Here is a 23,874-nt window from a genome sequence, read left to right as displayed (position 1 = left end):
AAAAACACCTTACCTTAGAGGCACGCAGGAGGCATCCTAGTCAGACACTCGAACCACCCTAATTGCCTCCTTTTGATCTCTTTATATTTTAGGGACACTACGCTACAATACACAACAATGTCAGAGGGAAAACGGCAACAATCACACAACCTACTATGAGAAAGCACTTGGCAGAAGTGGGCAGTAGTGGTGCAATAGTGGTACACCACTGAACCACATGTGAAGAGAAAAAGAGGTGAGTAAACTTATTAGAAAAAAGGAAATCCTGCAGCTGTATTTCTCAGCAGATATGGTCCAACTGCAGGGGGAGGTGGAGAAAGATGGATTGAAGATGGGTTGAAGATAGAGAAGGAGATAATGTGAAACATAAAAATGATGGACTGAAACAAAAAGACTGAGACAGAGTCCAGCCCCTCTCCAGGAGACTGGTTCCAGAGCCCAAGCAATGCGTAGAGGTGAGCCTGACTATATCTAGCCGGTACCTCTCAACCTCACGCACTAACTCAGGCTCCTTCCCCACCAGAGAGGTGACATTCCATGTCCCTATTGCCAGTCTTGGCAGCCGGGGATCAGTCCGCCAGGGCCTCTGCTCCTGGCCGCCACCCGGCACACAATGCACCCGACCCCTATGGTGCCTCCTGCAGGTGGTGGGCCTGTGGGAGGATGGGCCCATGTCTCCTCTTCGGGCTGTGCCCGGCCGGGCCCCATGGACTAAGGCCCGGCCACCAGACGCTCGCCCTCGGGCACCCTCCCCGGGCCTAGCTCCAGGGCGGGGCCCCGGTAACCCTATCTCGGGCAGGGTAAACTGTTCCCTCGATGTTCTCTTCATAAGGGTCTTCTGAATCGCTCTTTGTCTGGTCCCTCACCCAGGACCAATTTGCCATGGGAGACCCTACCAGGGGGCAAAAGCCCCCAGACAACATAGCCTCTGGGATCCCTGGGACACACAAACCCCTCCACCACGATAAGGTAGCGATTCACGTTGGGGTTTTTCCCAGTGGATGAGAGGGTTTGTTCCCTGCAACTTAGGGTCGGGGAACGGGTCCTGACTGTCATCTGCGCTTATGCGCCGAGTGGCAGTTCAGCTGAACCCGAGCGGTGCTTTGTTATTGGACTTCTGTGCTAATCACAGTTTGGCCATAACGAACACCTTGTTCGAACATAAGAGTGTCCATAAGTGCACGTGGCACCAGGACGCTCTAGGCCGTAGGTCAATGATCGATTTTGTAATCGTATTAGCAGACCTGTGACCATATGTTCTGGACACTCGGGTAAAGAGAGGGGCTGAGCTGTCAACTGATCACCACCTGGTGGTGAGTTGGATCAGGTGGCGGAGGAGGATGCTGGACAGACCCGGTGCACCTAAACGCGTAGTGAGGGTGTGCTGGGAACGTCTAGCAGAGACCCCAGTCCGCGAGATCTTCAACGCACACCTCCGGCAGAGCTTCAACAGCATTCCGAGGGAGACTGGGAACATTGAGTCCGAATGGACCATGTTCAGCGTCTCCATTGCCGAAGCTGCTGCATTGAGCTGCGGCCGCAAGGTGGTTGGTGCCTGCCGTGGTGGTAATCCCCAAACCAAATGGTGGACACCAGAGGTGAAGGGAGCCACCAGGCTGAAGAAGGAGTCCTATCGGGCTTGGCTAGCCTGTGGGACTCCGGAGGCAGCCGACAGGTATCGACAGGCCAAGTGGAATGCGGCTCGGGCAGTGTCTGAAGCAAAAACTCGGGTGTGGGAGGAGTTCGGAGAGGCCATGGAAAAAGACTTTCGGACTGCCTCGAAGAGATTCTGGCAAACCGTCAGACGTCTCAGGAGGGGAAAGCGGTGCTCTACCTGCACTGTGTATAGTGCTGGCGGAGCGCTGCTGACGTCGACTGAGAAAATTGTCAGGCGGTGGAAGGAATACTTCGAGGACCTCCTTAATCCCACTGACACGTCTTCCGAGGAGGAAGCAGAGTCTGGGGATGAGGGGAATGACCCGCCAATTTCCGGGGGCGAGGTCACTGAGGCAGTTAAACAACTCCTTGGTGGCAAAGCCCCTGGTGTTGATGAGGTCCGCCCCGAATTCCTGAAGGCTCTGGACGTTGTAGGGCTGTCCTGGTTGACACGCCTCTACAATGTTGCGTGGAGATCAGGGGCAGTACCCCTGGACTGGCAGACCGGGGTGGTGATCCCCATCTTTAAGAAGGGAGACTGGAGAGTGTGTTCCAACTACAGGGGGGGTCACACTCCTCAGCCTCCCTGGGAAAGTCTATGCCAGGGTGCTGGAAAGGAGAGTTCGTCTGCTAGTCGAACCTCTGATACAGGAGGAACAATGCGGTTTTCGTCCTGGTCGCGGAACACTGGACCAGCTCTTTGTCCTCTCGAGGATACTTGAGGGTGCATGGGAGTTTGCCCAACCAGTCTACTGTTCATGTGTTTTGTGGACTTGGAGAAGGCATTCGACCGTGTCCCTCGGGGTGTCCTGTGGGAGGTGTTGCGGGAATATGGGGTGTCTGGCCCATTGCTACGGGCCATTCGATCCCTATACAACCGTTGCAAGAGCTTGGTTCGCATTGCCGGCAATAAGTCGGGTGATGGGCTGGGTGGGTGATGGGCTCCGCCAGGGCTGCCCTTTGTCACCGGTTCTGTTCATAATTTTTATGGACAGGATTTCTAGGCACAGCCAAGTGGCGGAGGGCTTTCACTTTGGTGGCCTCAGAATTTCATCTCTGCTTTTTGCGGATGATGTGGTTCTGTTGGCTTCATCGGGTGGGGGCCTCCAGCTCGCACTGGAACAGTTCGCAGCCGAGTGTGAAGCAGCGGGAAAGAGGATCAGCACCTCCAAATCTGAGGCCATGGTTCTCAGCCCGAAAAGGGTGGAGTGCCCACTCTGGGTCGGGGATGAGTTCCTGCCCCAAGTGGAGGAGTTCAAGTATCTCGGGGTCTTGTTCGCGAGTGATGGGAGAAGGGAGCCGGAGATCGACAGACAGATTGGGGCTGCAGCTGCAGTAATGCGGACGCTGCACCGGTCCGTCATGGTGAAGAGGGAGCTGAGTGTAAAAGCAAAGCTCTCAATTTACCGGTCGATCTACATCCCTACCCTCACCTATGGCCACGAGCTGTGGGTAGTGACCGAAAGAACGAGATCTCGGATACAAGCGGCAGAAATGAGCTTCCTCCGAAGGGTGGCTGGCCTCTCCCTTAGAGATAGGGTGAGAAGTTCGGCCATCCGGGAGGGGCTCAGAGTAGAGCCGCTGCTGCTCCACATCGAAAGGAGCCAGCTGAGGTGGTTCGGGCATCTGACAAGGATGTCTCCTGGGCGCCTCCTGGGTGAGGTGTTCCGGGCATGTCCCACCGGGAGGAGGCCCCGGGGCAGACCCAGGACACGCTGGAGAGATTATATCTCTCGGCTGGCCTGGGAACGCCTTGGTATTCCCCCGGATAAGCTGGAGGAGGTGGCTGGGGAGAGGGAGGTCTGGGCCTCTCTGATTAGGCTGCTGACCCCGTGACCCGGCCTTGGATAAAGCGGATGAAGATGGATGGATGGATGAAACAGAAGGAGAAAAAGAGAGCTTTCAGATTCCGTATGAGCACCATAAAATCACTTTTTACAGGTAAATTAACAAGTTTTTATCAAACTCTGAGATGATGGGAAAGAAAAGGAAGAGAATTAATAGAGGATTTGAAGACGGAACAAGATATAGAACTAGAAAGGAGAATGTATATGGATTATATGTAAAGCAGAATATTCCGTATATACATATGTATGCAAGTATTTTACGTTACCTTGTTGAAATATTTCACAAGCAGCTCCAGTGCCTCAGGCAGCGACAGGCCCATAAGTTTTCTGGTGACATAACAGAGTTGGGCGGGTTCAGCGTTTTGTGACTGATGCAAAGAAAAGTTTGTGGCCGACAGCTTCTTCTGTTTGTCCTGGATCGAGCGGTTTTTAAACTCAAGTGCTGCATCCAGAGCTTCGATAGCTTCTTCCACCTGGAGAAGGGAATGCGTCTCCTACATGACGACACACACACACATCACTTCACCTAAACATGTACCAGAAATACATCGTGGTCAAATTTACACCATACACACAACACTCCCTTTGTTCTGACCTCCACAGTGAGCACTTGGTTGTCATTCAGCTGGGCGTCCAGAGCGTCTCTTCTCTCTTTAAGCAAGTCTCTCTCTTTCTCCAGTTCCTTCATGGTAACTCCTGCCTTCCTCCTCTGTAGCTGCTTCTCCAGCGACTCCAACTGCATCGACACGTGCAGCAGGTCCTGACTCAGAGCCTGAAAAACAAATTGATAATAAACCTCCTAATTCTACCATTTATATGTGTCCACCTAATCTTTTACTGTAATTAATAAAGTGACTTGTGATAGTATTTAAATTAAACCATAGCAAACACAGTCTGACCTGACTGGAGCACAGCTTCTTGGTCTCTAATTTGCTTTTCTGTCGCACACACGCCTCCCTGTGAATAAGAACCTCCTTTCTCCTCTTCAGCTCCTCCTCCAGCTCATTCAGCTCTGCTCTCTTCTGAAGAACATGCTCCTCTTCCTCCTCCAGCCAACTACTGCAACACAGCTACAGTGAGAAGGTGAGGGAGGGAGAAGAAGGAAGGAAAAGAGGAAAGGAAGGGGCACAAGGGACAAAAAAGGAGATTGATGAAGACACGACAAAGGTAGACCCTAAAACACTGTAAGAAGTTTAATACCTGAAGTTTCCTAAACTAAACTAAACTAAACTAAACTAAACTAAACTAAACTAAACGCACTGTCCAAATGACTATTTCAGGGGAACAAGAACAATGTTTTACCTGTTCATTTGTGTCCTCTAACTTATACAGTTTATATACAGTTGAAACTCCAGCACTTTGCTCCTGTAAAAACAAACAAAAACAAACAAACAAACCCCCCCCCCCCCTTATTTGTCATATATTGTTCAAATCTGATATTTCTCTTAATGATAAAACAGTTTTCAGGTGATCACATTATTATATTATTCCTCCATTTTCTGATTAGTTTAAATACATTAAGGTTTTATAAGATAAAGGTCAAACTGCTTTTATGTGAAGATTATAAAGCTGACTCATATTTAAACTTTCGTTAAGCAAAGATAAATATGAAAGTGAGAAAAAGTTAGGCGTATGGATGTTTTTACCATTTTGTAAAACTGTGAAAAAACTCTATTGTTTCTTTTTAAAGTTGATTTTTTTTCTAATTATTAACTATTTTTCCTTGGTATTGCTCATTTTGCCCCATCATGTATTTGGACCAACAAGGCAAAATGCTCACACAAAAACAATTTTAATAAGTTCATCTCTTTTTTTTTTATTGTTGTTTAAAATAATCTGTACAGCTAACCTCATTTTCATTTTGTTGGACTTCTTTGTTATTCTCACTGGTCTCTCTCAGGCTGCTCTGAAGCTGTGCTCTCTGCGCTCTCATGTGCTGCAGGCTGTGATACATCTCCACTCGCAACTCCCGTCTCTGCAGGGAAAGTCTTGCAAAAACGCCGGCTTTTCTGCCGTCCTCAGTTTGCCTGTCACGTGTTTCCAAAGACTGAGTTTCCTTGTCTACCACACAAAAGCACACACTTAGAGATGCATGTACTGTTTAAAATAATAGATAACATGAATAAATTTGTCAGGTTTTCAGTTCAAAAGCCAAATTAATCTAGGGTAGACAAGAATCAGCCTGAGCATTAGAGAAATATACTATCATTACTTGAAAACATGACTCTGAGATGATCAGTGTAGGCAGGTCGTGGATAAGCTTGTGTATAGTAAGTTAATCATTACAATCTTCTTGTCATTGTCATCTTTGAATTTCTAATGATGCTTCTGGAAGCTGCAGGACATTCTGGTTATAAAGCTTTTCATACTTCCTTCGATACACCAATAAATCCAGAGGCTTCAATAGTTCCTCACTTAGCAGAGAGCAGAATACAAAGTATGACATTATCTAAACACACCAGTTTGCTCAAGCGCTTTGATGAGCTCCTCCTTCATGCGCATGTTGATTGACAGATCTCGGATCCTTCTCTCAGTAGCGCTTGCTCTTATTCTTGCTTTCCTCGTAGATCTTTGCTTGAGCTGGTTTTCCTTGATGGCTAGAAAAGAATAGCTGAGAATGTCATAGAAAGGTTCTAAGGCAGAAAGCCATCACTATAAAAAAGGATAAGCCTACAGACAAGTGCAAACCAGAGTGCATGTAAAGTGTACCTGTGGCTCTCTGAGGCTGCTGTAGTCCTGGTTTTCCACCACATGTGTGATTTTCTTCTGCGTTTTTCTCTTTCAGAGCTGATTTTTTCTGCTGATTGGTCCATGTTTGGTTTAAAAAACGCCTGCAGAAATGTCATTCTATTAGTCCACGGACATCGTTTGACATTAACTTTATACTGAGTTTTCTGAATCAAAGCTTGACTTAGTAAATCAAACACCTGAAACATTTCCAAAACACCAATCAGGCCTATATTACACACAGAGGGAAAATTATGAGTATTTACAATACATATGTTATAATACCATATATCAGAGGTGTCAAACATATGGTCTGGGGGCCAGACCATCAATCAGGACAGTCATCTATGAGGTGCTGTAAGGGACATTATTACTGAAATGCTCTCACACACACACACACACACACTAGTGAAACGCTCTCTCACACACACACTATTGAAATTTTATCTCTCACACACAGTAGTGAAACGCTCTCACACACACAGTAGTGAAACGCTCTCACGCACACACTAGTGAAACGCTCTCACACACAAACACTATTGAAATTTTATCTCACACACACACTAGTGAAACACTCTCACACACTCCACTGAAACGCTCTCACACACACACTACTGAAACGCACTCACACACTCCACTGAAACGGTCTCACACACACACTACTGAAACGGTCTCACACACACACTACTGAAACGGTCTCACACACACACTACTGAAACGGTCTCACACACACACTACTGAAACGCACTCACACACACTCCACTAAAACGTTCTCACACACACTACTGAAACGGTCTCACACACACACTACTGAAACGGTCTCACACACACACTACTGAAACGCACTCACACACTCCACTGAAACGGTCTCACACACACACTACTGAAACGGTCTCACACACACACTACTGAAACGCACTCACACACACTCCACTAAAACGTTCTCACACACACTACTGAAACGCACTCACACACTCCACTAAAACGCTCTCACACACACACTACTGAAACGCACTCACACACTCCACTGAAACGGTCTCACACACTCCACTGAAACGGTCTCACACACACACACACACACTACTGAAATGCTCTCACACACTCCACTGAAACGAGAGGCATTTCCGCTGAACAGGAAGTTGTTTCCTGACAAGGAAACTAATGGAAAAAGTGGTAAATTCCAAAACACTACAAGGATGTCTACTCAGCAACCTGCAAGTACAGCGGTCTCCAACCTTTTTTGCACCACGGACCATTTATGTTCGACAATATTTTCACGGACCGGCCTTTAAGGTGTCATGGATAAATACAATAAAATAAAATCAGTACTGGTACCAAAAAAAAAAGAAAAAAAAGAAGATTTATTCATAACACATGGGAAACCGAGTTAACAATATAAATGATATAAAAAAAAACAAAACAATAAATACCCTGAAAACCATAAATTTCAAACTCGAGCCTCAACTCTTGCGACCCAGTACCAAACGACTCACAGACCGGTACTGGTCCAGGACCTGGGGATTGGGGACGGCTGTGCTAGTAGCCTAAGTGAAGCAGCCGCATTACTTAAGAATATATTAGCTTCTTTGAATCCAGGAATGGATTCAAGTTGCAACACAGAATTCGGCAAGTATGTCCTGTTTCCCCTAAGCTTTTTATATTGGCAACTCAACTGTTAACACTATTAACCACTATTAATCTAATGGTTGGCACCATTAGAATTAAATGGTTAAAATCTTGTCTGTCACAGCCAGACTCTATGTAGTTCCGATCCTTGTTTAATAAAATAGGAGGATTAGACTTCATTTTGAAATGTGATTTTGAGGTAAATAAAATCCCAAGCAAGATATCGAACTTTCCCAAACAGACTTTGCATTTTTGGAAAATGATATTTACCCACAACTTCTCCCCATAATTCAACCTTATGGAATAATAGGGTAATAACACTTAATCAAAAATCAATTTTCAAGAGCGTCTGGTTTAAACAAAAAGATTATATTCATAACAGATTTGTTGGATGATAACGGTGTCATTCTAAGTTACACAGACTGTTCAGAAAAATATTGTCTAAATTGTTCTCAAAGAGAATATAACAAATTTTGTGAACTGGCCCCACTGCCTCTGCTTCATTTGATTAAAAACTTTATGATATACAATAATTTCTCATCAGTGCTCCCAAATTTATTGCTAGGACAATGTCAGCTGTTTGATGAAAATGCAATAATAAATTTATTAGTAGTTTCTTTAAAGACAAAATATTTCATAGTTACGACAGAATGGTTACATGGCATGGTTCTAATATAGTTATTTCAGATACACTGGATAAAGCATACTCGAAATTTATGAAATGGCCTATTCTACCTAAAGTTAAAGAAACACGCTTTAAAGTAATGAACAAAATTAATCCTGTGGCAGAATTTCTAAAAAAGAGATTTGGCTTTGAGGTGGATCAGTGTTCTTTTTGTACTGATGAAAATGAAACCCTAGAACATCTTTTTTTTTTCTATGCCCTATCACACAATCTTTTGGTGTGACTTAAAAAATTGGATTTCCCTAAAAATTAATGATGTGCCACCATTTGAATTACATCATATCATTTTTTTTATATGGATCAGAATCAGAATCAGAATACTTTATTGATCCCTGGGGGAAATTATTTATCATCGATAAATCGGATCATCGAGCATTGGGTGTCTCAGACATTATTAACATCATCATACTTTTGAGTAAATATATCCATTGTGCTAAATGGAGGAACGCTAAGCCTTCTCTCCATGGTTTTATTAATGATTTTAAGATATTTTTTTCTTTGCTATAAAAGACAAAAAGCAAATATGCCAAAAAAAATTAACCAGGATAATGCCTGTCTCCTTCTATTCTAAATTTTGACTTATGCTGAGGCTAATATATTGTTAACTAATGCAGCTGCTACACTTAGGCTACTAGCAGGTTGCTGAGTAGACATCTGTGTAGCCACTTTTTCCTTCAGAGATAAAATTTCAGTAGTGTTTGTGAGAGCGTTTCAGTAATAATGTCCCATACGGCACCTCATAGTGATCTACCAGAACCTTTTCTCTATTTTACACATTTTTTCATGTAGAAAAACAGAGACATGCTATATAAGATATCTCAGGTATTAAATATGTCATTAAATAGCTTTACACAGAAAGCTTCACTCATCCAGACCCACTTAAGATGAAAGTGGGTCTGGATGTGGCCCTCGATGTAAAATGAGTTTGACATCCCAGCGTTATATAGAGATTTGCTTCAATTAAAATCCACTCACACTCTTCAAATACACACTTTCCGTACAGTTTAATGTCCTTCACTGACAATTGATGAGGCAAATAGATTCATTCATCCAATTCAGGATCACATGGTGACTCCTTATTTCATTATATGTGACAAATGCAGAGGAAGATGATCAAACCAAGAGGGTTACTTTAAAAAGTGCAAAACTTGCTTTAGCTGCCGGTTCAAACCTGCAGAGAAATCGAAAAAAATCTAAAAGAATAAAAAGAGAAACTGAAAAACTTGACATTAGATGTTTTTGCCTTTGTGAGACGTTTGCTTGGCTGCACAAACCAAGTGAAGAGTGGTTTGTTGTCTGAACAGGTCGCTGCCTAGCAGCACAATATGCAGTCATCCTTGACAGCAAAATTGCAGCGTGTCGCTGGATTTTCAAGTACACACAACACACTATCCAGCCCTTTTCCCAAAATTGATATGCAAAGTGCAAAAGCGGCGTGGAATAAATGCAGCAGCATCTGAAGAAAACAACTTTTTACTTCTTCAAAGTCCATCCTCGCACTACACATTTAGCTTAAATTGCCTTAGACATGAATAAATGATTTAATGCCTCAGATTTTTGGGATTGCTTGTTTAGCAGAATACACTAAAAAAGATTCTTCAGCCTCAATAAACATAAAGCAATAGTTGTGAATAAAATGCAGCTTAAATATATAAAATCAAATGTTTATTTATTCAAATAATTAATCATTAGGGATTCTATACCAATCATGTAAATTTCATTTAACCAATAAATTTAGCATATTGCACTGTATTTATGTAACAGAATTACAGAGAAAATTGACATGTAGTTAAATTAGTTAAGTCAGCATTTGGAGTGTAAGTTACTTGAAACTTACTACTTATTTTTGCACAAGTAAGAATGCTGCTCTCACCTAAATCTCGGTCTGCGCATAGATGTGTCATTCTCATCCTCTTCCTCCATCTCTGGTCTGCTATCTTTGCTCTCTGCCTGCTGTTTTAAGAGCGGGCAGTACACGTCCTCTTTTTCCTTGATTTCAGCCAGCAAGAGTTGGCCATGCATCTTAAAAGCTGCCATTACCCTCTCCAGCGTATAGGCTGGTGGACTGGAGTGAATCTAGAAGGCACAGGCACAGATAATAAAAGTCACAAAAAAAACATTATAACAGACCAAACAAAAACAACAAAAACAAAAATAAAAAAACCCACACTTATGGACACCAACCTAACCCACACACTACCCACAGTTACCTACCTTCCTGGGAGGCCTCCACATGCAGCTGTGTGTGATCAGAGGGACACTGTGGGGTCTCTTGTACTCAGACCTCCCCACTTCCACTGTTGCCCCTGAGGCTGTCCCCCGAAAGGTCATGAGTTCGCCACGAAGGCGATCAATCATTATCTGCTGGTTCACCAGTTGTTCTGTCTAAACATTTGCACAGAGGCGCACATTTAAAGAACAAACGATAACACAGCAGACATGCCTTAAATTCATCTTTTAATTTTTTTTCCCGTAAATAAAATATACTGATTTCTGCATCACAGAGCAGCTCTTTATTGCAGTGTTCTCCTCCTCACCTGTATACGTAATCGCTGCTTTTCTTCCTCTAACGACATAAGGTGAGTTTTCCTCTCTTGAAGGAGTTTCTCGAGTTCCTCCTTTACCCGTCTCAGTTCTGCATCTTTCTGCTCCAACAGTTGCTCGTCTATGTGGAGAGCTTCCTAAGCATACAAAAGAGAAACTGGATAGGATAGCAAGCCTATAAAATTGTACAGCTTGGCTTTTGTTTATGTAAACAGTTCCATTTGAGCCATGCTGCATTTGTTCACATCACCTTATCAAAAGCTCTCAGAGGATAAGATATTCCAGACGAAATGTTGACAACTTGTAACGGAAACAAAGGAATAACCAATGATATACCAATGGCTTCACTTCTTTCTACAGCCTCAAATCTAAACGGGATGCAGTCATTCTTAGTTTACATTAGATATGTCAGTGGTTTTAAAAAAAAAAATCCATATTAGACTTCAGTTCTTTAACGGCAATTCCATCAGCAGTTTGAATGCTTTCAGTCTGAATACGCTTCTCCTATTCTGAATAACAGGTATCTATGAGGGTACAGTAATATATATAAGACACCAAGCTCATTTACATGCCTTTGTTGTTGTTTAATGTGACAGGCATGTCCACATGTTGGAGACACTAGCCATCTTTTAGGCTTCAAGGTAAGCAAATAAAAATCTCTGAGGTTTTTTGCGTTACTTTTATCAATTGCTTGTAATCAAAGTTTTTGCGATCTCTTCATGGCAACATCCCTTTTAAAGTCTTTTATAGTTACCTGGCATTTTTTAAGCTCTTCTCTGAGGTTTAATGGAGCAAAATGGTCTCCCTCCTCCTTTGAACACTCCATACGAGTTGGAGGTGAATAACTGACAGCTCTGAGTCTCTCCAGCCGCTCCCTGAAAGAAGGACTTGGAGAGGGGCCAGAGATATTCTCAAGCAGAGCAGCAGCTTCCTCTGCCAACAGACGGTACTGTGACGTTTCCTCTCGGCTTGCTGTCCTATCTGGTTCAGATACTTCGGTCTGACAGTATGCATTGATGTCACTTCCCTCTTCATATCTCTGACCAGTCTTTGCTTTTTCTGTTTCCACCTCTCTCTCCTTCCCTTTCAACAGCTCTCTCAGTGTCTCTACTTCATACTCCAGCTCCCCTAGTCGAGCATCACTGGGGTGCCAGGTTGTAGTAGGGCATGATTTAACCTCTGTTTGATCCGGTGTTTCTCCTGGACGGTTCTGAACGGATCGGGCCGTGGATGCAAACTGCAGGACGCTCAGGGTGTCAGCTACAAAGTGGTCGGAGGGGCTTACACACGCCACCATTAGCGTGTGGGCGCTGCCTCCTAATGAGTCACGAAGGAGTCGAGTTATCTTGGCATCACGATATGGTACGTGTGCACTGCAGGAGTTGTTAGTGTGCCGATTTCGACTTAGCTCTGAAAGTGCACGGATAACGTTGCCCAGCGCAAACAAGTCTGTGTTGATATGAGCAGACTCTTTCAGTTGTGTCCCGGTGTTCCCAGTTTTTCCAGCACGTTCCAAGCCTGCCAGGTCAACCAGACAGAGCTTAGAGGAGCGGACAGACTTAAAGGAAGAGTTCTTGCTGTTGTGGCAGGATAACATGACCTGAAGGGTGAGGATGGTATGAGAGCGACTAGAGCGCTCGTTCATTCCAGTGGTGCCGGTGTGCCGGAAAATATTTCCCATCTCTACATTGTTGAGCAGCTCCTCTGCTGAGGTGATAACAACCTCATTGGCTCCCACCACCACTGGAATCACACAAAGAGACTTTTTAGTCAATGAAACAAGACTGTTGCTTCCCCTGTAGGCAGACATTCACACAAAATGCCTAATCTCACTGGATCATTTATCATTCACTCATTAAATGTGCTGAAAACTATATTACATATTATTACAAGTAGGTGCACCGCAGAGTCGCTGACTGTAAATGATTACACAGTATATAATATCTTTCGCAGTACTTGTGATTTCTCCAGTGCGCTCTCTCAAACTTTTTATCCTGAAATACATACATGTTAATAACATCACAATCGGTCTATCAGTCGGATGAAACTCAGATGGATGGTCAAAAATATAGGATACTGTTTGTCATCTCTGAAAGTGTATGGTTTCTACTTTTTTATTTCCACTCTGAATATTAAAATATATGTAAAGTAAAGGTAGAAAAAGTTGATTACCCGTGTTTCCCCTCTCATCTTCCCTGATACGAAGCTCTTTGTGGGTGGTCTGCAGCTGCAATAGGTCTCTTAGTTCCTCCCTGTAGACCTCAATGTAGGACACCTTCACTGTGACATCCACAACATCACTTTCCTTCCTCTTCTCCGCCAGGTATAGGAACAGATCCTGGGCTGCGTGGTCAATAATTCCCCCCTCTTCATCTATGGAAGGTTTTGGAAAAAGAGAATTACAGTTATGAAGTTAGAAAGTTCAGATGATTAATGGGCCTTGGAGAGCACAAACAAAACTCCTAAAACTGCTGTGTTTAAAGACTCAAGTCCACAGATGTTGGTTTTTCCACATTAAATAAACAACCCCCTGAACCCCTTAGTTCCCTTTTTCCTACAATCCATGAACTCATCAGTCACTTATCAGTCAGAGTGGTTAAGCTCTGTGTTGGAGCTTAACCAATTTTTTTTGGTTAAATTTCACATTACCTCGGCTCCTTCTGCCCAGTGTGTACGTCTTGCCTGATCCGGTCTGCCCGTAACAAAAAACGGTTGCATTTTCACCGTCGACCAAACGCTCCACCAGGCTTTGGACGCAGGACTCGTACACCTCATCCTGGCTGACTGATGGTCCAAACGCGTTGTCAAAGGTGAAGAGTCGGTCCTCACCCACCATCACCTGTCCGGTCCCCGGCACTACACGTACACACACCCTGTGGTCGTGGAGGACTTCTTTGGGGAGCAGAGGCCGGATACGGACCGCCACCCGCACACACCCTTCGCTCATGACGTCCTGATGTCTTTAAAGGAGCTCTTTAACTTGTTTATCTCGATAGTAACAAGACTCAATAAACACAAATTCACCGTAACACCTGGTCACTTTTTTTCGGGCAATCGCTTGTCGCGCTCTTGTTAAACTTTGTGACATCTCGTTTGTTGTCGGTCCTCGGTTGCCCGGGAAACCGCTGCCGCCGCCGTTATAAAACCGGAAGTGGGATGTTCAAGAGTACTCGTGGAAGTCGGCGCCGTTAAGGCGACAGCGCCATCAGGAGTCTGAGATTTACTTAATTTATAGATTTGTTAGGTCTTTTTAAGATATGATGACTTTCATTTGCCATACAGCGAAACCGATCATATGAGACAACCAACCAATTGTTATTTAACTCTATTTTTAAGACGACCGGACTTCTTTAAGTTTGCGAAGAGGTTTGAGCTCTTACTCAAGTCTTCTCCAATTCGAAAGATTTCAGTTTCTACTTTACAAAGGTATAGAGCAGTTTTATTTACACAGGCATTTGCTTAGTGGTTAGTATGAGTGTATAGTTTAATTTTTTTGTCTGGTCATTCTGGATAAATACGTATTCTTTTAGATGTACAAGAATTCTGAAACAGAAATGTTTCCATGTTCAAAGGTATAGTGTGGTGAAACAGGCCATGTCTGTCCTGGGATAAAGTGGAGGAGTGCACAGAAGCTGTTTACAAGAGGGGAACGAGCACACTCGTTTCCTAAGGAAGCTGAGATCCTTCAATGTGTGCAGCAAAATGTTGGAGCTTTTCCTACAGTTTGTTGTGCTCAGCGCAGCTTACCTCACTGTGGTCTGCTGGAGGAGCAGCATCGGAGTTGGTGACACCAACAGACTGCATAAACTGATCAGGACGGCAGGCTCTGTGATTGGCTGCAAGTTGGACACTATTCTAGCTGTGGTGGAGAGGAGATCACTGCACAAACTGTGCGATGGGTCATGGGTAATCCTGACCACCTTCTGCATCACTTACTGGACAACAGCAGAGCACCCCATCTAACAAACTCAGCTGGCACGAAGAAAATACATGAAATCTATTATACCACACGCTGTCATCCTAATAATACAGTATACCTTTCAGGCAGACTGCATCTGCTAGATAATTTATTATTATTTCAAATTTTAGCTTAAGCCTCTCAATATTCAGCTTAACACAATATCTGTACTCCTTCATTATGCAGACTGCAGAAATCTCTCATCTGAGGAAGGTTTCCATCTTTCATCACATTTTTGCTATATTCAGTGCAGGCTGTCACTTTTTTCTGTTCCCTTTTCAAAGAGGAGCAGAAAGCAAGATGCCTCTATATAACTTGTATTAAATAATATTTCACTGAAAAGAGAAATGACCAAAGGCTTTATGTTACCAAGAAAAAAAAGAGAGAAGTAAAAAGAGCTGCATGTTAACATCGGGCTTATCCATTTGCACTCATGAAATGCATAATACTGACTACACTGAATTTAAAAAACACTCTGATTACACTCCTTTTAAAAAAGAAAGACAGTATCAAAAACCAAAGTACTCTAATCCTCCTCCAGTTTGATGAATATCATTTATTGTTAGACTGTTATATACTTGCAGAGCATACGCAGATTGGCATAATATGATCATTTTCTCCACATCGAGAGGTTTGTGAGAAAATATGACCGACATATTTGAGACCGGAAATGAACAGCAGTGCCCACTCAGAAAGACACGCTGCATTAACACTTCACAGCTGTTTCCACTGCAGCCAAAGAGAAGTCTGTTTGTATGTACAGTGGGGCAAAAAAGTATTTAGTCAGCCACCGATTGTGCAAGTTCCCCCACTTAAAATGATGACAGAGGTCAGTAATTTGCACCAGAGGTACACTTCAACTGTGAGAGACAGAATGTGAAAAAAAAAAATCCATGAATCCACATGGTAGGATTTGTAAAGAATTTATTCGTAAATCAGGGTGGAAAATAAGTATTTGGTCACCTCAAACAAGGAAAATCTCTGGCTCTCACAGACCTGTAACGTCTTCTGTAAGAAGCTTTTCTGTCCCCCACTCGTTACCTGTATGAATGGCACCTGTTTGAACTCATCATCTGTATAAAAGACACCTGTCCACAGCCTCAAACAGTCAGACTCCAAACTCCGCCATGGCCAAGACCAAAGAGCTTTCGAAGGACACCAGGAAAAGTATTGTAGACCTGCACCAGACTGGGAAGAGTGAATCTACAATAGGCAAGCAGCTTGGTGTGAAAAAATCAACTGTGGGAGCAATCATCAGAAAATGGAAGACATACAAGACCACTGATAATCTCCCACGATCTGGGGCTCCACGCAAGATCTCATCCTGTGGGGTCAAAATGATCATGAGAACGGTGAGCAAAGATCCCAGAACCACACGGGGGGACCTGGTGAATGACCTGCAGAGAGCTGGGACCAAAGTAACAAAGGTCACCATCAGTAACACACTACAACGGCAGGGAATCAAATCCCGCAGTGCCAGACGTGTTCCGCTGCTGAAGCCAGTGCATGTCCAGGCCCGTCTGAAGTTTGCCAGAGAGCACATGGATGATACAGCAGAGGATTGGGAGAATGTCATGTGGTCAGATGAAACCAAAGTAGAACTTTTTGGTATAAACTCAACTCGTCGTGTTTGGAGAAAGAAGAATCCTGAGTTACATCCCAAGAACACCATACCTACTGTGAAGCATGGGGGTGGAAACCTCATGCTATGGGGCTGTTTTTCTGCCAAGGGGACAGGACGACTGATCCGTGTTAAGGACAGAATGAATGGGGCCATGTATCGTGAGATTTTGAGCCAAAACCTCCTTCCATCAGTGAGAACTTTGAAGATGAAACGAGGCTGGGTCTTCCAACATGACAATGATCCAAAACACACCGCCCGGGCAACAAAGGAGTGGCTCCGTAAGAAGCATTTGAAAGTCCTGGAGTGGCCTAGCCAGTCTCCAGACCTCAACCCCATAGAAAATCTGTGGCGGGAGTTGAAAGTCCGTGTTGCTCGGCGACAGCCCCAAAACATCACTGCTCTCGAGAAGATCTGCATGGAGGAATGGGCCAAAATACCAGCTACTGTGTGTGCAAACCTGGTAAAGACCTATAGTAAACGTTTGACCTCTGTTATTGCCAACAAAGGTTATGTTACAAAGTATTGAGTTGTATTTTTGTTATTGACCAAATACTTATTTTCCACCCTGATTTACGAATAAATTCTTTACAAATCCTACCATGTGGATTCATGGATTTTTTTTTTTTCACATTCTGTCTCTCACAGTTGAAGTGTACCTCTGGTGCAAATTACTGACCTCTGTCATCATTTTAGGTGGGGGAACTTGCACAATCGGTGGCTGACTAAATACTTTTTTGCCCCACTGTATACCTGGCACAGTGATGTGCTTGGCTTCAGCCCAGCGAGCGGCAGACTGAGAAGTGCAGCCTCCTGTATGTACGGCTGCCAGCCAGCTCATCAATAGTAAATACAGCGTGTGTGGTGTATGGGAATGTGGGCCATCTCTTTGTGGTGCTGCTTGGCGTAAGGCCACAGGTAAAAGTCGATGATAACCGAGTTCACACTGCAGGGTTGTCCATCTCTCTCCTGCACCAGCTTGTGGAGACGGTCTTTGATCAGCTTCACGCACCAAATGGAACAACCTCGGATCTCTACTTCTCTCCGGTCTCCTGAAGACAGAAGCTCACCTGAAAACAATTATATCTCGTGATTTGAAATATTATCTTCAGCAAGAGAAACAAGTGCATAGACACACTACTGTCTCACCGTTCTTCAACGCCTGCATCAGCGTATCAGAGTATCGTAGAGCTCCTAAGTAGACAAGCGCCTGAGGAACCCTGTAGTCAGCAAACATGGTGAGCCAATCCATGTTAATGATGTCACCCTGTCCTCTGGCCGCCATGAGGCCCCAGTAATCTGCCACAAGAATCTGGGCTCGCTTGTAGAATGAAATCCTTTTACCCTTACGCAACCAAGAAAGTGACAAAATATCAACATCGTATTTGTCCTTAGGCCACAAATATTTATAATTTGGCAGGTGTTCTTACACAAATATAAAATTAAAGAAATAACGTCAAAGAGTATAATGCTCTCCTCTGACTGTGTAATAAACTGACAGCATCAGTGTTGCTGCACTGTATTTGACCAGGAGGTGGAACTCTCACATCACAATTTATTTTAAATTCTCCAAATGCATATATTTGATCACATATATTTCATATATGCATTTAATATGTATTATGCATTGTGCATAATCTATAAAGCAATATACAGGCTGTATCATTAGGCTGAAAACTCAAAGTATCTGCACAGTTATGTATTTATGCTCCGTACTAATAAAAAGATCAGTTTTCCAAATATTTGGGGAAATTACAGTTTTATGCTTGCTCACTGTGACCTATTCAACCATAAGTGATTGTATTAGTATCTAAAAACCTGTAAATAAGTTAATCATTCCAACCCTTTCCTCTTGTACCAACTTGACATTTCTGAAAAGCCAAACTAGTGCAGCAAATAGAGGGCGTCTCTTTTATTTTTTGCACATTCCCAATTAGAAGAGGTTCCTAATTTGTACAATGATCCTGCTAAACTCTCACCTCATATGTAGCCTCATCCCTGTACGAGGGGATCTTCTGCACAATGAGCTCCACCATCTTCTGGGCGTCGTTTCCGGCTTGGCTGATAAAACTGCGGAAGCTTCCACCATGTTCCAGCAGCACACGGCCGCCTTCTGTCAGCACCTTGTTAAAAAGATTCAGCAGGTGGCTTCTTTAAATGTAACAGGCAGAAAGCGCCACAATTTAAATTTGTGTTTATAAATGTAACAAAACTAACAGACTCAATAATTAATTGAACCATAAAATCACTTTTCTTGCTTAATATCAAAATAAAATTTGACATTTCATACAAAGAAAGGCAGAAAAATGTGCCAAATATGAATATATGTACCATGATGTTGAATAGAGGAATGTAAAACCTTGTTTATTTCTAAAAGAAAAAGTCACTGTTGCTTTAAAAAGCACTCCTTTCATTTTGTAAATGCTGAGACTGCCCTGACTGAAAAGACAGCTTTTAGATTTAAAGAAAGTAAAAAAGCAAAGTAAAATCAAAACTGAAGCATTACTGAAATCCATATATTGACCAATTGAATCATTATTTGAATATCGTATTAATATCAGAACCTGGTGACGCTCCCGCAGCATCGGCATGGGTGTTTCATTGTCTGACCGAAGGACACGTCCCAACTCCTCCACGTTCATCTGAGAGAAATACTTTGGATCAGTAATAGGTACACCTGTGGAGTGTGGAGAAGAGAAGGTGCTAGGTGGATTAATCTTAAAACAGGAGCTACCCTCGGTGTGCAATAATAAGAATATAACTTGACAGTGGCCATTGCTCACAATAGACTCAAAATACATAATTTGCTCTGATCTCACGCTGTCAACCCCCCACCCCGAGATTCACACTGGAGCCAAACTACCTGTGCTTTTCTGAGAAAATCTCTTGTAATTATAAAGGCCATGGCGACCACACACTGAGAGCTATTCCATATGAGACATAATTGATTCATATCCGGAGTCATTCATGCTAATTATAAATGATGCACAGGCACATGCAGAGCTACAAGCAATTTCCCAGCAGTCGTAGTTCAAATAAAGGGCACAAACACGATAATGGGTAATAACAAAACTGCACAGAATAGAGGGACAATCAAAATATACATTTTGTTCTCCAGAGACTAGGATTAAAACACCTAAAATTATGTATGAAGTAAAGGTAAGAGCATGGTTGTAACTTTGCTGCAAACAGTCACAGCGGCAAACAATTTATAAATCTGACATTTCCATCCTTCATGTTTATGCTCATCAAGGATTGTTACATTTCTGGCTTTCTATGTATAATGCTGAAGAGTCTTTACCTTAAAATAGAAAGTGCTGTGAGTTGCCTACTGCTATTTTCTATAAGTCTGTATAATATAGTAACTAAGTGGATGTACAGGTATGTACTCTTACCTTCTTCCATGGCTCTGGTGATGGCAGCACACAGGGTCATGTAGCCTGTGTATGTGGCGCCTTTATAAGTCACCTCACATTGCTGGGTTTCTTCCTCTGGCCAAAAGGAAAAGTTCATGGTGTCTACTACAAATACCCAGTTCAATGCCTGCAGTGGTAAATTGCACAAATTATTAAGAAAGTATACAAAAAAAAGGAAAGAAAAGTGAATATACTGTAACACACTGTCCAAAAGAGACAGGGTTTCTCCACTGAGGTTTTAAAAATTTGTATTAAATTAGTGTTTTAGTCAATATTTTAAAAACCTGTACCCATACAAAATACAATCAAAGACCACTGCAGCTACTGTCTTTTTGATTAATTCTGGATGTCAGTAGATACAATCATTTCATAAATCCTTCATTGTGTCCAGACAACAGTTGAAAACCTTAATACTTTATATTTATGGTAATATAAAACAGAGTAAAGCAACACATATTCACAATCTCACCACCTGATTAGCTGCAACTATTAAATAAACCCCCCTTAAAACCTTTTTTCTTTTCTTTTTTAAATTTCACAATAATAACCACTAAGTTATTATGGCTAGGTACAAGGACCGGACTTAAATGAAGTGAAAAAGCAGCCAATGCCCAAAGACAGCTTAAAAGGGAATGTCTCAAGAGCACTTCAAAAATTATAAGAAAATATGGCTCCCTGGAAGCAAAATATAAAGAAATGAGGGGTGACTCAAGACTTCGGCATAGCACTATAGTCAGGGCTGCACATAAGTGGTCCGCAGGTGCGCATTCGCCTTCAAAATAAAAAAAACGCACCAGATAAGAAGTTGCAACGCGCGTTTGCGTACATAAGATTTTCTGGAGGAGGACAGACGTTTGTTTAGAACTCTTAAAAATGTCGAAGAAGCTCCTTTAAGCAATTACTTTGGTTTTCCTCCACCTCCAACGAAATGTCAGAAGGAGTCCGAACCGCAAAAGAAGCGCGTATTCTCGGAAAAGTGGTTGCAGGAGGTGAGCTGGCTTCAAACAAATGATGAACGCACAGAGATGTGGTGCACAATGTGCCGTGAAAATCCCACTCTAGCGGAAAAAAACAGTGCCTTTTATATGGACGCAAACGCGCATTGCAACTTCTTATCTGGTGCGCGTCTTTTATTTTGACAGTGAATGCGCACCTGCGGACCACTTATGTGCACCCCTGACTATAGCAGATATAATGCTTGGTCTAACTTATATATAGGTATAACCAAGGGAAAAACTAGGGAACACACGGAGGTCGACATCTGGAGGGAAAACTGATGAACCGCCAAAGACAGAGACAGTAGATAGGGATATTCAGGACTGATAGAAAACCAGAAACTGGTGGAAAAAAAATGATGAAAATGATGGAAGAAAATCTTCTGAAAGGTTTTCAGAAGGACTGAAGAACTATTGCTTAAAACCATTTTAAAACATTGCAAGAAACTCTGGCTCCTTGGAAGCAAAACATAAAGAAATGAAGGATGGCTCAGCACTTTTGCACAATACTGTATACTATGAAGAATCTTTTCATAGCCTGGGTACTAGTACACTCCCCTGGTCAGATGTGGGTGCTGGGGCCAATGGATTTGCTTTCTTCCAGCCACTGGCTGTCAGCTCGTCACTGTGTTGGAGACCGTAAAGCATCTCCGCCACCTTCTGCACTCCTTCATCCTCGACAAACACATCCCGACTCTGCTCTGCTATGAACTGGCCAGACTCTCCTGGTAACAGAGGCTCCATGATGGAGACTGTAAGGAGCAGAAATTAAAACAAGCATGCATAGTATGAATGCACTCCTCTGTGGAAATAAGAAGAGTCCACGAATGTAAGTGTGGGGATAAACACAACTATCTTTAATATATGCAAAGACTAGAGCTGATGAAACATGTATGGATTGAGTAAGTCCTTTACAAACTAAAGATTCATTATTTGAAATAATAAAAATAATGACCAAAAAATGGATGCAGATTATAAAAAAAGAACAAAAATCGTCTAATAACATTCTCCACAATGAAGTGCTTTGGGCCAACATTTAAAAGAAACGTGGATTTATTTTGAAGGTTCAGGTATTCATCCTGTGTAAGCACTTCAAACATAAAAGCGACGCATGTCTGACCGACGTCACTCCTATTCCTTTTCCCTAAAAGAAGACAATTACACCCCTCCAGGAGTTCTCAAGTATCTGATGACTGTGCGTTAATGTTCGCAGTGACGCACAGCTCCGGTTGCCTGCTGAATGAACCCCATTTTCTACTCCTCTCCTCAGTGAACATGATTTGCCTCTCACTTATATGTTTCATTCATTTTTAAGGCTAAATTATTTGTTATGCAGGCCAATTTTACGCCATCGCGTTTATTTGAGAAACCTGTAGGTGCAAAGTGCAACTACCGGAGCACGCACGCGGTCTCTGGAGTTTCACGACCATTAAGGACATTTCTGAGCGTATACAGTCATCGTCATTAAATAATAAAAACTGTGTTCTAATATAAACGCAGTGGGCAGCAGTACTTTTTTTTATTGCTACTCACCGACGAAAGCACGACACCCGCGCTCTACTGTTCCCACTACCTGGTTTCCAGCTATTGACCAATCAGAGCCTCGCTTGTGGCCTTAGCTGGTTAGTGAACCAATCACAAGAAGCTAAGAGAGGAAACAACAAAGCAACGTCCGTTCCAACTGCCTGCTGGTGTAAAAATGTCTCAAATATGGTGGCATAAATCTCATGGTTTGAGGGGATTTGAGGTAAATGACTGTAATAACACCACATGAGGACGATCTGGTGAGCCAATAAGAATTAACTTCTCTATTTGTTTTTTAAGAAAAGGAAAGAAAAATATATAAATCAATAGATTTATTTCTGCTGGCTGAGTATGATCAACACAAAATTATTAAGTAAAAATTTTAATAACAAAACAATCTGAGTAATTATTCAGTCAAACTTTCATACATTTACTCCGAGAGTCTATTGTGAGTGTATTTTGCTTTTCTTGAACTCACCGGAAAATATTTGAATTTATTTTCTTTTTATTTATTTATTTTTAGGGGGGGGGGGGACTCATATTAAAGAAAGTGAAATAAATTCCACTCTCTTTCAGTTCTAAGGTTTTAGAATAGAATAGAATAGAATACTTTTATTTGTCAATTTCTTCAAATGTACTTGCCATACAAAGGAATTGAAATTACGTTTCACACTGTCCCATGCGTAGACATTGACAACAATAAGGTGCAGATGCACAACAAAAACAGCCCTAACAATAAAGTAATAAATAGTAATATAATAATATATATATATATATATATATATATTTACACGTCTGAATATAAAATGTGGTTCTTGCTGGGTGTTAAAATGAGGTAAATACAGCCTCAGATGAACAACAACACATGCCATATTACATCGTGGTGTTATCTAACGGAAACTAACCCAAAATGTAGTCAGTGTGTGAAAAACTAAGCACACTCTTACTGCTTCTGTATGAAAAATGAAGTTGTGGCCAGGTGATGGTGAGCAAATGTGTTTATCATCAGCAGGTGCGAGCACCTCTACAAAAGCACAAGTTATAGTAGTGTATTTGTCTGGAGCATTCTGGTGTGCGTTAACAAATTGCCAAAGAAGAAAGACATCAGCAATGATCTTAGAGAAGCAACTGATGCTTCTCTAAGATCAGTCTGACAAGGGTTAAAAGGTCATTTCCAAACATTATAGTTACCCATATTCCCAGGAATACAAGTTCCTGTGAAATGCTCAGATGCTCAAAAAACCCCAAGAGATACATCTCAGACACTACAGTCCT

The 23,874-nt window shown here is 42.5% G+C and overlaps 2 protein-coding genes across 4 annotated transcripts; both read right to left on the bottom strand.

Annotated features, from left to right (window-relative positions):
• Positions 1-3,054: 3,054 nt before the first annotated feature.
• Positions 3,055-14,224, bottom strand: LOC308403547 (kinesin-like protein KIF27; the record flags this gene model as incomplete). Of its 3 annotated transcripts, none has more annotated exons than XM_080893076.1 (14): positions 13,735-14,224; positions 13,258-13,458; positions 11,840-12,828; positions 11,080-11,222; positions 10,756-10,861; positions 10,415-10,617; positions 6,213-6,334; positions 5,963-6,100; positions 5,353-5,564; positions 4,806-4,868; positions 4,403-4,573; positions 4,099-4,275; positions 3,770-3,997; positions 3,055-3,498 (listed from the first exon to the last, which is right to left on the bottom strand). In XM_080893076.1, exons 1-14 carry the CDS (start codon positions 14,030-14,032, stop codon positions 3,055-3,057), a joined length of 3,495 nt encoding a protein of 1,164 aa, XP_080749202.1. In that variant the 5' UTR covers positions 14,033-14,224. The 3 variants fall into 3 exon arrangements, with proteins under 3 accessions (XP_080749202.1, XP_080749200.1, XP_080749201.1); XM_080893074.1 differs by having other exon boundaries at positions 10,756-10,926; positions 11,079-11,222; positions 13,735-14,223; XM_080893075.1 differs by lacking the exon at positions 4,806-4,868 and having other exon boundaries at positions 10,756-10,926; positions 11,079-11,222; positions 13,735-14,223.
• Positions 14,225-17,354: 3,130 nt separating this feature from the next.
• Positions 17,355-22,661, bottom strand: qng1 (Q-nucleotide N-glycosylase 1). Its single transcript, XM_080893010.1, has 7 exons — positions 22,609-22,661; positions 21,637-21,827; positions 20,060-20,210; positions 19,229-19,341; positions 18,644-18,787; positions 17,814-18,009; positions 17,355-17,734 (listed from the first exon to the last, which is right to left on the bottom strand). Exons 2-7 carry the CDS (start codon positions 21,817-21,819, stop codon positions 17,505-17,507), a joined length of 1,017 nt encoding a protein of 338 aa, XP_080749136.1. The 5' UTR covers positions 21,820-21,827; positions 22,609-22,661; the 3' UTR covers positions 17,355-17,504.
• Positions 22,662-23,874: the final 1,213 nt, after the last annotated feature.

Source organism: Rhamphochromis sp. 'chilingali' (assembly GCF_963969265.1).
Source record: "Rhamphochromis sp. 'chilingali' genome assembly, chromosome: 10".
In the NCBI taxonomy this organism is placed as follows: domain Eukaryota; kingdom Metazoa; phylum Chordata; class Actinopteri; order Cichliformes; family Cichlidae; genus Rhamphochromis; species Rhamphochromis sp. 'chilingali'.
Note: the sequence above shows the minus strand (reverse complement) of the source record. Positions and strands in the feature narration are given on the sequence as shown.

Excerpts from the sequence above, each read along its gene's own strand:
- qng1 (XM_080893010.1), bottom strand. The coding sequence starts at position 21,819 with ATGGAGCCTCTGTTACCAGGAGAGTCTGGCCAGTTCATAGCAGAGCAG. Across the intron at positions 18,788-19,228 it reads TGCTGCGGGAGCGTCACCAG|GTGCTGACAGAAGGCGGCCG; the intron begins GTTCTGATATTA and ends CTTTTTAACAAG. Across the intron at positions 18,010-18,643 it reads GGGATGAGGCTACATATGAG|GGTAAAAGGATTTCATTCTA; the intron begins GTGAGAGTTTAG and ends TGGTTGCGTAAG.